This window comes from Elephantulus edwardii, unplaced genomic scaffold (genome assembly GCF_000299155.1).
Source record: "Elephantulus edwardii isolate Elephantulus edwardi_28Jun2011 unplaced genomic scaffold, EleEdw1.0 scaffold00006, whole genome shotgun sequence".
Taxonomy (NCBI): Eukaryota; Metazoa; Chordata; class Mammalia; order Macroscelidea; family Macroscelididae; genus Elephantulus; species Elephantulus edwardii.
In genome coordinates this window covers 6,797,068-6,810,582 of record NW_006399756.1, presented here as the reverse complement: position 1 = coordinate 6,810,582, position 13,515 = coordinate 6,797,068, and the positions used below count along the sequence as shown (strand labels likewise).

The window sequence follows — 13,515 nt, the reverse complement described above, 5'->3', positions numbered from 1 at the left end:
TCACTTTGTACCTACTTAAAGGTACACATATTTAAGTTGTGAATATCTAAGCCGGGTTTGTGGTTAAATTATAGCTACATGATTAGGAGCCCAAAGAAAAAGGGTTACTGAGTAGGATAAACTTAAGATAAAAAATTTGTGCAATGAGTTAAACACAGAGATGAGATGAGATAGTGTCCATACATCCTAGTCCGCCACTCTGCACCTTTCTGCTGACCGTGATGAGGACTTTCTCAGCATTACCACTTAAAACGCACTTTTCTCTTTAAGGGTTCCTGGAAGTGTGCCCGCTGACTCCAGGTCCACCCTGAGCCCACAGCATAAACCCTGCTGTGGTGTCACAGCTACCATAGAACTCCAGGGTAGAGTTGAGCTGGCCCATGTGGGCTCAGGTAAGTCCTGGCTTTTTTTTTTTAACCATTTGGCATTCTTTTCAAAGTTAGTTACCATTATGATTTTATGTCATAAAGGAAAATAAGGTAAAACTTTGAAAACTGTGCCATATATGGGGGAAAAAAAAATAAGTTTCTCTTCTCAACACTTATGAGCCAGCTCCATATTCTCACCAGCGGAGTTCCATAGTAGCTGTGAAGTCCTCATTGAGTTGTGACCTGTGGCCTCAGATTCTTGCGAGCTAGCTTGTTCTCCCCTCCTAAGCTCTGGATGTAGTGATGCCCAGGCAATGTAGTTTTCAGTACCTGTCAGACCTCTGTACTGATTAAAGCCAGTGCACACCTCATCTGCTTAGCCAGTTGTTGATGCCGTTTAGGCAGCTTGAATGCATGCCTCTGCTGCAGTTGGCAGAACCTGTGTCGTCTTGAGGCGTCCAGCTGTCCTTTTGTTTGCCTTCACAGTATGAAGGTGGGGTTGAGTGGGAGTGACACACAGCATGTAAACGCTTTTTCCAAATTTCACAATGAAAACTAGTCCAGGAAAGGGTGGTTCAGGTGTTTGCTGTGAGCAGCAGCGTGTGGCGTCAGTAGCTCAGAAACCCAGAGGTCACCTCTGTCTCAGCTGGAGCTTTGGAGTTTTCTGGTCTTTCTCCCAGAAAGTGAGATTTTACCACTTACTGCTTTCATTTTATCCCCAGTGTTAAGTAGTGATTAAAACCTGTTAAGAACTCAAAAGGCATGTTGTAACTTTTGTTTTCTTATAACCTGATACGCTCCTCTTCACCCCCTCATTAGAGAGGGCAGATGGGAAATTACCTGATTATTACACCCTGTTATTAATATCTAGTCAGTGCTTACCAGGTGGAAATCCTGTGTTAGAAATCTGTCTAAACTTTAATCAGCTTTTCTCCTCAGACGGTGTGTGGTACAGATAGACCACGACTCAGACTGCCCAGTGAAGTTTGACTTTAATAAACTTGTAAAATTAACCTTCTCTAAATATTAGGCAATAAAACCTTTCTCTTTCAAAATACTGTTATTTCACATAACACATAAATATGTGTTTTTCATGTTCTGAGAGGTGTGGGGGATGATGTGGCAAGGCCTGGGCCCCATAATCCCTTCCCCTCACGCTCCGTGTCTTCCCTCTCGTGTCTGCTCTGTGCGGGGGGCCTGAGCTTCACAGTTCAACACAAATCTCACTCTTGCGGTCGCTCTCTCTGTCTTTCTGTCTCTCTCTTTGTCTCTCTGTTTCTGTGTGCATTCATGACAGCTTTCTGGAGGTGACAGTTCACTCGCTATGTGGTTCATCCATTTAAAGTTCTGTGTATGTTTTTTAAAAAGCACTTCATTTGAAGGCAGAACGGGTCATGTTGTAAATGAGAATTCTGACCAAGCACAGTTCAGTCTGCAGCCCCTTGGCTTTGATTTTGCTAATTAGTTTGTGATTATAGCGATCTCTCAGAAACATTCATGAGGAAATGAATTCTTAGGCAGGAATTTCGAACATGAGATTCTTCCAGACTTTGCTGTATGGTAAGTTAGTTAGAAATGACGAGGACAATGACTTAGAAGCTCAGCCCGACCCTCTAACCAAAAGCAGGATGTCATTTGGTCTTCATGTGGCCTCATCCTTTGTCTCTGGGAAATAAAAATATTTGACTGTGTAGGCATTTGTGCTTGATAGTCATGTACATACCTACACTGCATGGACACTTAGTTTGTTGGTTTTGGAGGGCTCAGGACATTTTCAAGTAATAAAGAGGAAGTTTATATATAAGCAGTCCCTGGAGTATGACTGCGTTCTGTTCCCAATTTATTTTCTAAGTCAAATTTGTATATAATTTAGAATGTTGAGGCATAATGCATATCTATGGTTTTTGTTGTTGTTGTTATGTGCCGTCGAGTCACTTGTGACTCATAGCGACCCTGTGTACAACAGCCCTAAACTCCACTCTGTCCTGTGCCAATCGCACTGTCTCCGACACACCTAGCCCCATTGCTCCAGTCACTGAATCGGTCCATCTCATTGAGGGTCTTCCTCTCCTGCACTGTCTCTCCACCCTCCTAAGCATGACGTGCCTCTCCAGGAACTGGTCCCTCCTTGCAACATGGCCAAAGTATGTCAGTTGAAGCTTCAGAATCCTTGCCTCCAGGGGGCAGCCTGGTTTAGCCCTCTCCAGGACAAACCTGTTTGTTTTCCATGGCATATTCAATACTCCAACACTACAGCTCAAAGGCATCAATTCTCCTTCTGTCATCCTGAGTCATTGTCCAGTTCTCTGATGGCAAAGTAAGTGAAGCAAGTGATTGCAAAGACCATGACCTGTGGCAGGCGCACCTTAGTCTCCAGATTGACATCATTGCTCTTCAGTACTTTGGAGAGGTCTCTAACACAATTTCCCATCACAGTACATCTTTCAGTTTCCTGGCTGCTGATGCCAAGAGTGTTGATTGTGGAGCCAGGCAAACTAAAGCTGTTAACAATCTCAGTCTCTTCACCATCTATCATGATGCTGCCATTTGGCCCAGTGGTGAGAATCTTTGTTTTCTTGATATTGAGCCTCAATCCATACTGAAGGCTGCAGTATTTGACCTTCTGCAGCAAGCGCTTCAGGTCCTCCTCAGTTTTAGCAAGTAGGGTTGTGTCATCTGCATAACGTAGTTTCTTAGTATATAGTATTTAAAAAACCCAAACCTATGGCCACTGAATTGATTTAACTCAGTCACCTTCCATCAGGTTTCTGTGGCTGTCAATTTAGTGGGCGGAGACTCCTCATCTCTCTCCCTCAGAGTGCTTCATGGATACAAACTGCTGTAGAAGCTGCTTTTCATTACACTCTGTGTACTACCAGTGCTTCAGGATAGTACATTTTAAAAAAACTTGGCTTTAAAGAGATAAACACGTCCAGATGCACGAAAACCACCTAAACATAATCACACAGTAACAACAGCTGCAATGTTCTGATGTACATTGTAGAGTTTGTCTTTATAAACCATTCTATATAACTTGAATTTGAAATATCAGCTTTTTGAATATGATTTCATAAGGGATGACTCATGTGTTTAGGTTAGAACTGAAAACTGTACAGTGTGCTCTGACACATAGGGGTTTGGGAGTGGTCACATCTGCCACAGGACCTGGTGAAGAAGAGTCCCTCCCCTTCCTAAAGATGTGTGGTAGAAGTGAGGGAAAGGAAGCAGAGCGGAGCGTGCTCAGTGCTGAGGAGGGAATGATATCAATTGCTGTTTATCTATTCATGAAAATAAAATTTTAGAGTTATATGTTTGAACATAATAATTAGAAATAGAGAACTCTTTAACCATAGATTTACTTATTTTTTTATAAAACTTATTTTATGCTGATTTGCTTACAAAGTTCGTATACATCGTTTTTCACACTGGGATCGTTGCCATTTCCTTTAACAAACCCTCACCCTGTCCATCACATTGTACAGCCTTGTGATTACCTCGCTGTACATCCTCACTCATCTGTTCCCACCCCCCCTAGATCCTCAAACATGCTTTACTAGTTACCTTTCCATTTCTACAGTAATGGTCTTTAGATTTATTTTTTAATTCAAATAGCTCTTTCTCTATTTGTTCTTTAGGTTTGATGTTTTGAAAGTATTTACCTTCCTTGTCTCGTGTCAGTCTTAATGCTTGTTAGCTCTAGTGGCTTCTCTCTGCGATTGCTCCAGGCCTGTGTCCCCAGAAGAGTGTTTTAAAGTCCTTAATGAGGAGAATCTAGAGAGTGTGTGTGTTGAGGGATGCAGTAACTACAGTGCTGTGAAAGTGGTAATTCTTGTGGGTAGGTATTCTCATACAGTATCATCCTTTCTTAACCTGAAGAACATGTGTCAAGGGTGATGGGGATATTTTTCTTGAAGGAGGGTCTAGATTCCCCCCAAAAAAGGATTTGTAACCGTGGTCTTTATTTCTTACTTATCTGTAAGTCAGGATGGAAATCAAAATGCTGTTTTATAAAACACAGGAAGACTCTTTTCCAGCTAGACTAAAAGCATTTCACCCAGCACATGCACTTCTCTTGGGTTTGTTTTTTTTTTTTTTTGCACCTCTTTTATTTTAATTTTGAAAACAGCTGAAAAATATTTGGTCCTACAGTCTTAATGGGTATGCGTGTATTTTTTTCTTTTTTTTATTGGTTTATTTACAAAGTTCATAAGCACTGTATTTCTCACTACTCCTCATTCACATTGTGTTTCATACAATCATTCTCATGCGTTATGTTTTATAAATGTAATCACCATTGGGCATTGCCCATCATCATTAACCATGTCTTTTTGCCCAGATCCTTTCCATTTTCTTCCCCCCTCTACTCACCAAATTGTGCAACCCTTTGGTTTTGCCGCTACCCATCCTCAGCCTCCCCCCCCCCAAAGTGTATGTGTGTATTTTTAACAGCAGTAAACTTGAAGCTACTTAACCCTTACACAACTTCATATTTGCCAGAACTGTTCATTACCCCAGTAGTTCAGTTGCTGTCAAGCCTCTGCGGACCCTGTTTATATCAGAACAGAAAGACACTCCGTCAGGTTTTCAAGGCTATGACCTTTCTCATGGGAATCACTGGGTCTGCCTTCTGAGGTGCCTCTGAGAAGGTTCAAACTATCAGCCTCTTGATTAGTAGTTGATCACTTAACTCTTGTAACACTAGCACATTGTAAGTGCACATTTAGTCATTGGCTGTCTACTCGGCCTTCAGCTCATGATGGGCCATGTACATGATGGACTGTGGACATGATGGGGCCATGAGCCATGGCTGGATGTGTGCTGTGAGGGGACAGAATGCTGCTGGCTCCTGGTCTAGCCCCATTACAAGTTGCAGATTGTACTCTTGTGGGCTGTAAGGGATCCACTGGCTGGTTTACAGAAGTAGACCACCACACCGGCTTCCTACTTTGTCTTGGCGTCGTACTGCTTAGTAGATTGGATTACGAACATAACCTGACATTAATTTGTATTAAGGTTCATAATTCCATTTGGTAGGAATGAGTTCATTATGAACTTAGGAAAATTGGGCTTATTTACCTTCTGCGTCTGACAAGCTGTAGTGTTTTATTTTGGCTTGTTTTTGTAGGAAATGATTTGGTTCAGGTTTTCCTACTCTTAAAGCAGGTGAGAAAAGCTTGCCTGTGAGCATCTACAACGTGTGGCTTACGTTTCATTTACCCCTTCCTGCTGCCTCAGAGCTAAACGGCAGAGTGGAGAGACCAACTTGAGGATGTAGTGAGTGGAAAGCAGCCCTTCCCGGCCTCCTCTGAGTGTGCAGTCACGGTAACCACAGGGACTGTGCTCGGGTCTCCTGCCGAGTCTGGTTTCTCTTTTTAACTCTGTGTCCTTTGAACCAGTTCTCCCAGCCCATCCCCTCACTGTTTGGTTCTCCTCATAGCTCCTAAAGGCCCCCAGGGCATGAGCCAACCCTGATGACCAGGTAAGTGCCCAGCTTAGGCTTAATTCCAGAAAGAAGTCAGAGGGAGAGAGGGGAAGAAACCAATTTTTTAAATGTTCTTTCGAATTCTTTACAAATGCCCCAGGACCCACAAAATACACAGAAATGCTTAAAAGAGTTTGGAGTGAACGCTACAGTTTTGAGCCTTTTAGGAGGAGAAACTAGAATGAAAGCCTCTTCCATTTTGGTGCTTGCTTTAGGGGTTGTAGAAGGTGACTTAGCTGCTATTGAAGCGTACAAGTCGTCTGGGGGAGACATTGCACGGCAGCTGACAGCTGACGAGGTGCGCCTGCTGAACCGCCCTTCTGCCTTCGATGTCGGCTACACGCTCGTGCACCTGGCCATCCGCTTCCAGAGGCAGGACATGCTGGCCATACTGCTTACAGAGGTGAGTGCGGGCCGCTGGCACTGCCTGGAGGTCACGGGCATGTGTCCTCCAGGTTTTAGTTTCTGTGTTAAATGTTTCTCCAAACAATCCTGAAGTCTATTTTATCTGCCTCCCTCCTGCCCTGTGCATATTTACACTGCCCTGTGGTCTGTTAGGTGTGCAGTAGCATTCTGAAAAGGTGTGAGACATTGCTGGAACGACCCGAGTGTGAGCACTGTTGGGAGATTGCTGGTAGACTCATTGTGGAGCAGGGTTACCACAGACCTTTGGGTTGTATGTGGCCCCAGCTCAGAAGCAGAGTAAAGCATGTGCAGTACAGTGAAACGTGCCCGAGTAACTTTTGGGATTTGTGTTGTAAATATAATTTGCCAGTCTTTGAATCTTGAAATCATATTTGATTTAAAGAAATGAGGTGTATCTTAATAAATATTTCAACAACTTCTTAAGGAGTTTCCAGTAAAGCAGAGAGGAGAACCAGGTAGGCTGTTCTGTACAGCATGTGTTCTGAGATGGAAGAGCTGGGGTGCCAGTGGTGTGCTGGGGAGGGCCTCGTACCAGAGGAGGCCTTCTCTTAGAACAGGTCATTTCTTAGCCAAGATCTGCAGGAGAACAAATGTTAGCCAGGCGGAGTGGGTCAGCGACCCAGCGCTGGAGGAAATGGTCTACATGGAGAGGAGTAGTGGATCAGAAGGCCTTTCTTCTGAGCTGCCTCTGGGTGGACCTGAGCTGCAGCCTTTCAGTTAGAACCTGGCTGTGCTAACCATTTGTTTTACATTATTGTAAGTTAAAAAACCCAAACAAATCCACACCTGGTACCATCACATCTGACTCATAGTCAGCCTAAAAGACAGAGTGGTATTGCCCACAGCATTTCTGAGGCATTGGGACGTCACAGAAACACACTGGCACATCTGTCTGCTATACAGTGGTTGGTGTGTTTGAACTGCCTACCTTGTGGTTAGCAGCCATAAGCACTGCACCACCAGGATTCCTAGGTTTACTCTCAGGATGCTTGAACTGTGCTAAGAGAGCAGGGAGAAGAACCTTTATAATGCCCTCTTCACCACACCCCCAAGTTTCATTTTATTAAGTGTGATTGAAGCAAACACTGTGGTGCTTAAAGAATTTGGCCAAGATGGCTTAGACAGACTTCTAGCCCATTGAGATTTCCAACACAACAGCTGGGCACTGAAAGACTTTATCTGAAGAATGGTACAGATGAAAGAACCTAAGTAGGTAGTTGTGTTATGTGCTGTCGAGCTCCCTGCAGTCCATAGCGACCTTACGTACAGCAGCTCTGAATCCTGCCTTTTCCTGAGCCACTCTCACTAATTCTGACACACCAACCCCCACTGCCCCACTTACTGTAACAATCCATCTCTTCCGGGGTCTTCCTCTCCTGTGCTGTCCCTCCACCCTTCCAAGCATGATGTCTTTCTCCAAGGACCGGTCTGTCCTGGCTGCATGCCCAAAGTATGTGAGAAGGAGCTTCAAAATCCTAGCCTCTAAGACAGTCCTATTTGTTTTCTTGGAGTCACAGGCGACTCGATGGCACATAACAACAACAACAACAACAACAACTTCAAGACTCTTCTCCAGCACCACAATTCAAAGACATCAGTTCTTCGGTTATCCAGCTCTCTGATGCATAGCAAGTAATTGCAAAGACCATGGCCTGGATTAGGTGCACCTTAGTGTCTAGACTTACATCACTGCTTTTCAGTGTTCTGGAGAGGTTCCTGACAACAGATTTTCCCAGTGCAATTTGTCTTTTGATTTCCTGTCTTCTGGTGTTAAGAGTGTGGATTGTGGAGCTGAGCAAGCCGTAATTGTTAAGAACCTCAATCTCTTCTCCATCTATTATGCATGGTTCTGCCAGTTGGCCTATTGGTGAGAATCTTTGTCTTCTTGATGTTGAGCTTCAATCCATATCGAAGACTACAGTCCTTGATCGTCTGCAGCAAGCGCGTCAGGTCTTCTTCAGTTTCAGCAAGCCGAATTGTGTCATCTGCGTAGCGTAGGTTGTTGATGAGTCTTCCTCACATCTTGATGCCACATTTCCTCCTCATAAAACCCTGCTGTCCTGCATTTAAATTGAAAAGTTGTGGAGACAGGATGCATCCCTGATGCACTCCTTTCCTGATTTTGAGCCATGCAGTGTTTCCCTGCTCTGTTCTGAGGACTGCTTTCTGATCCAAGTATGTTTCACATAAACACTATCAAGTGTTCTGCGATTCCCATTTCCCTCAATGTTAGCCATAATTTGTTGTGATTCACACAGTCAAATGCCTTTGCACAGTCAGTGAAACACAGATAGACATTCCTCCCGTACTCTTTGCTTTCTGCCAGGATCCATCTGACATTGGCCGTAATGTCTCTGGTGCCATGACGTCTTCTAAACCCAGCTTGTATTCTTACAGTCCTCTGTCAGTATCCTGTTCCAGTTGTTTCTGGATCAGCTTCAGCAGGATTTTGCTAGTGTGTGATATTAGTGATGTTCTGTAATTTCCACAATCTGTCAAGCCACCTTTTTTTGGAATGGGAATAAATATGGGTCTCTTCTGGTCAGTTGGCCAAAGTAATTGTCCTCCACATTTCTTGGCACAACCTGATGAGCACATCCAGGGTAGCATCAGTTTGTTGGAATATGTCAATTGGTATTCCATCAATTTCTGGGACTTTGTATTTTGCCACGTCCTTCAGAGCAGGCTGAACTTCCTCCTTCATCACCATTGCCTCTTCCTTCTATGTTGTTTATGGAATTCTTCTGTGCCAGCCAATTCTTTTTGATACAGTGATTCTGTATACTCTTTCCATCTTCTTTTAATGCTTCCTGAATCATTGAATATTCTGCCCGTAGTATCCCTAAGTATGACAGCTCGCAGCTTCAATTTGTTCTGTAGTTCCTTCAGGTTAATAAATGTCGAGCAAATTCAGCCCCTTTGATTTTCAGATTCCAGCTCCTTGCAACTTTCATTATAATACTCAGCCTTGTCTTTCCAAGCTGCCCTTTGAAATCTTCTATTCAGCTCTTTAACGTCATGATTTCTTCCTTTTGCTTTGTCTTCTTGGTCCTCTAGTGCAGTATTCTGATACAATTTATAGAAAAGGTAAAATAAGACATGCAGTTGGCCTGGTGTTGACCATGGAAGACACCCCTGTGGCTATGGGGAGCCAGGCTAAAGCTTCACTCCTCTCTCGCCTTCTCTGTCTCCCAGGGTCTGCTTGTCAAAGATCTGCTCTGCCAGGCCCAATGCCGGGGCACCCACTTTCGCAAATTAGTTACGAAGTTAGCCTGTTGCTTGATGGATTTTACCTTCTCATCCATGTGGTACATCTCAGTGAAGTCACACAGATGAGCGTCGTTCTTGTCTGGCCAGTTTGTGCAGTTCCAGCAGAGACTGATGCTCGCATTTTTCTGTGTGTAGCGTACACTCCATTACCTTTTGCCCCCTGTCCCAGTCATCGTGATCTGGTTTCTCAGCGTCCTGGAAGAAGATGAGGCCACCTTGCTGCTTCTGCAGTTTGATCAGTTCCTCAGCATGTTCCTTCTCCTTGTGTGATTGGTGGAGAAAATGTTTGGCAAAATTCCTCAAAGCCACATCATCACAGTTGAAGTAGTAAGACATGGAAAGGTAGACAGAGGAAGTATAGAGCTCCAGTTTAATCTAGTGGTTGATGGCAGCCTCTGAGTCCTCATAGTTTAGGCGCACCTGTGAAGGGGATGTGGTCATGGTGGCAGGGGTGAGGTGGTGGCTGTGTGGCGCTGGAGCAGAGGCCAGGACCTTGGGGTGTCTGGAGGTTGCTGATGTGAGGAGGTGGCGGAGAACTGGCTGGAAATGACTGGTGGAGGAGACGCTGATGAGCGTGACAGGTTCAGTTTAAGCACTGTTGAATCAGGAGACTGGCGACTCTGCGAAGACTGTCTCTCATGCCCTCTTCTCTCTCTGAGCCTTCTTAAAGACAAATTCCTTGGTTTTTCTTGAGTCTGATGGTTAGTCTTACTAAGATTGTTTAATGGTCCCCCTTCCCTTCTATGTTGTACCTTTCTGAAAAACATAATTTTACAGACATCTTTTTGTGAGTCTTTGTATATTTCCCTGGGATAAAATTAAGGAGTAAGGATAAAAACTTCTCTGTGGCTATTTTCTGGGAAAGTCATAGAGCAGTGTAGAAAAATAGTAGCTGGTAGAAGCCAAGATTTAGCAAAAGAAAGAAACTTGAATTACTAAAAAGTGTTAATAACTACCTTTGAAGTACAGTTTTCTGCTTTTCTTTGTGGTGAATGAGATGAAGAGCAAAGTTTTGTTTTTGTATTGAAGGTATCTCAGCAAGCAGCGAAGTGTATTCCCGCAATGGTGTGTCCAGAACTGACGGAGCAGATCCGGAGGGAGATTGCTGCTTCTCTCCATCAGAGAAAGGGCGATTTTGCTTGCTATTTTCTGACTGACCTTGTAACATTCACGCTGCCAGCAGGTAACTTCCGTGTGTGTGTGGGGAAGGAAGTTCAGCCGTACCGTCTTTGTGTTTTAGTGGATGGGTGACAAACGTAGTGTTGTTAGAAAGTGGACGACTTAGCTACAGTGTTTGCCCTTAGGTTGGTTAACTCTCCAATTTCTGCTGGAAGTGTATGAGGCTGCTATTGTAAAATCCTTTAAGATGTCTGGAAGGAAGAGAGCAGCTGATGGTAACCAATTTATGTACGAACCTCAGCTTTTTAAAAAAAAATCTACTTTATTTGAGTGAAAGTCTACAAATCTCATTGGGTTTTTTACCTAATCATTCATAGGCAATAATTACCGTTGAGGTAACTAACATATTAAAATGTCTAAGCAAGCCATTTTTGTAATATTCCTAATTTGTTATTAATATGAGTTTTACAAAATAATTGAGTTTTTTCTTCCTGAGGTTTTATTTTAGAATATTGTCTTTCTGCTTTTCCCTTTTTATGCTTATATGTTTGAAATTAAGTAGCTGTTGGTGGCTGGAATAGAATTTCAGATGATTTCCGTCACAGATACTGGCATTCCCTTTAAAGGACCATTTTTTTCCTTCATTCATTACATGTGTTTTAAATTTGCTTGTAAATTTGCTTGTGATGCAACTGTAGATTTTTCAGTTCAGCGACAAGTGAAAATACCTTCCAGTACATTCTGTGCGCTCTAACTGAATACATGTAGCAAACAAGTTCTGAAAACAAAGCTGCCGTCTGGGTTCTGAAGCTTCCTGTTGATTAGATTTTTAAATTTTGCTTTTTTTAAAATTTATTTTTAAAGATAAGAAATACTATCTTTAAAAATAGAACCAGCTAAAATATGTTTATGTGTACGCACACGTGCGCTCGCACACACACACACAAACACAGACAGACAGAAAGAGGGAATTTCAGACGAAACTTGCTCTGATTTTAACCAGCTTGGTTATTTGCCACCATTTATAAATGCCCCAAAGCTGTGAGATGGATTAACTCAGTAACTGAGGAAACGGAGGTAGGTATGTCAGTGACAACAAAATTGGCTCAGGATAGAATACAGTTCAGAGCTGTTGTACATAGGGTCGCTAAGAGTCACAGGTAATTCAGTGGCACCTAACAAAAAAAGCTACTCTAGAAAATAAATTAAGTAGAGCATAGAAAGTTTGGGGAAGATGTTAGAAACACACCTGTGTGTTAGAATGAATAGTGGATTAACTTTTACGTAAGACAACACTAAAGTGTGCAAAGCACAGACCAGGACAGAGGTGGAACATGTGGGAAAGGAACACAAAGAGTCCATGTGGTTACTGGTGTAGTAAGTTAGTAGGCATTTTGATAATGAAATAGAAAAGTCGTTATGAGGCACAAATGCATAATTTACATGCACGTTTTTTAAGGCAAGCTACTTGACAGCCTTCAGTTGAAAGGGAATTATTTTAGAGGAAGTTACTGTTAGAAGCCTGTCATGTTTATTCAGTTATGAAGCATAAGAAGATCTTTTTCTTTGTAGATATTGAAGATTTGCCCCCAACTGTCCAAGAAAAATTATTTGATGAGGTGCTTGATAGAGATGTGCAGAAAGGTAAGCTGGGTCTGCAGGGTTTTGACTTTGATCTGAGCAGTTAGCCTCTGGCCTTGTGCTGCAACCTTTGAAAGAGTGTGGCCATCTTCCTTTAAATGGAATTTAAATTAAAAAACCCTTGGAAAACAGTGTTGAATAATTGTCAGGTGAATTTTAAAGGTGCTCATAAAAACTCTTGCCTGTGGTAGAGTGAACCAGAAGACTGAGTGTAGTCCATCCAGGCCCGACTCACAGTGCCATGAACCTTAGTTTTCTGTTTCCTCCTCCAGAGTGAGCACATTTCTATTTGCACAAAATATTTCAGCTTCTCCCTCAAAGGCTTTATATTTTAGTTGATGAAGTTTGCATATTTACATGAAAATGAACATGTCGTTTAAATTCCTCATGTAGAGTTAGAAGAAGAGTCTCCGATCATAAACTGGTCCCTGGAGTTGGCTTCCCGCTTGGACAGCAGACTGTATGCACTTTGGAACCGCACAGCAGGAGACTGCTTACTTGACTCAGTACTGCAAGCCACGTGGGGCATCTACGACAAGGACTCAGTGCTTCGGAAGGCCCTGCATGACAGCCTGCATGACTGTTCCCATTGGTGAGCTGCCGTCTGTTCACATCCTCCCCAGTAGAGACCAGGCCGCTCTGGCTGGCTCCTCTCCTCAGAATGCAAGAGTTCATCTTTTTCCTCAACTTGAAGAGATTATGCTAAAATTGTACAATGAGGATTTTTCCCTTCTTAAGACAGATAGTGTTGTTATTGATGGCCGTCAGGTCAAGCACAACTCATAGCAACCCTGTGAACAAAAGGCCTGAAGCCTTTCTATAACTATTGTAATTGATTAAACTTTATAGTTTCCAGAGGCATGTTTAGGAAGTGGATACCACTCCTGCTTCCAAAGATTGTCTTAAGAGACATTTAGTTTTGTATTTTGCAAATTTTCCAAACCCCCAGACACGTAAACAAAGGGATTCCTCTGCAGACAGCAGCATAGTGCTTTCCCTTCCAGTAGGTCAGTGTGCATCTTTAAGGACAGCTTTCTAATCCTACCTGACCGTATCCCCAGTGTGATACCTAAGAACCATTGATTAAGTTGTCCATGTGGTCTGAATTGGTGTTATTACTAATTTTTAAGACTGGCATTCTGTGATGGTTGGAGTCACTTAAAATCCTAGAAATCTAGAATGGAGGTAGAGAAGGAAGAGCACTGTCCT

General features: G+C 43.0%; 1 protein-coding gene across 1 annotated transcript in view; it reads left to right on the top strand.

The window, feature by feature from the left end:
- Nucleotides 1-13,515, top strand: part of ZRANB1 (zinc finger, RAN-binding domain containing 1) — a 32,145-nt gene that overhangs the window by 12,205 nt on the left and 6,425 nt on the right. The window contains exons 3-6 of the mRNA XM_006879873.1: nt 6,066-6,253; nt 10,576-10,729; nt 12,238-12,309; nt 12,700-12,898. Of these exons, the coding sequence (XP_006879935.1) occupies nt 6,066-6,253; nt 10,576-10,729; nt 12,238-12,309; nt 12,700-12,898 (613 nt within the window). The remainder of the gene's footprint in view (nt 1-6,065; nt 6,254-10,575; nt 10,730-12,237; nt 12,310-12,699; nt 12,899-13,515) is intronic.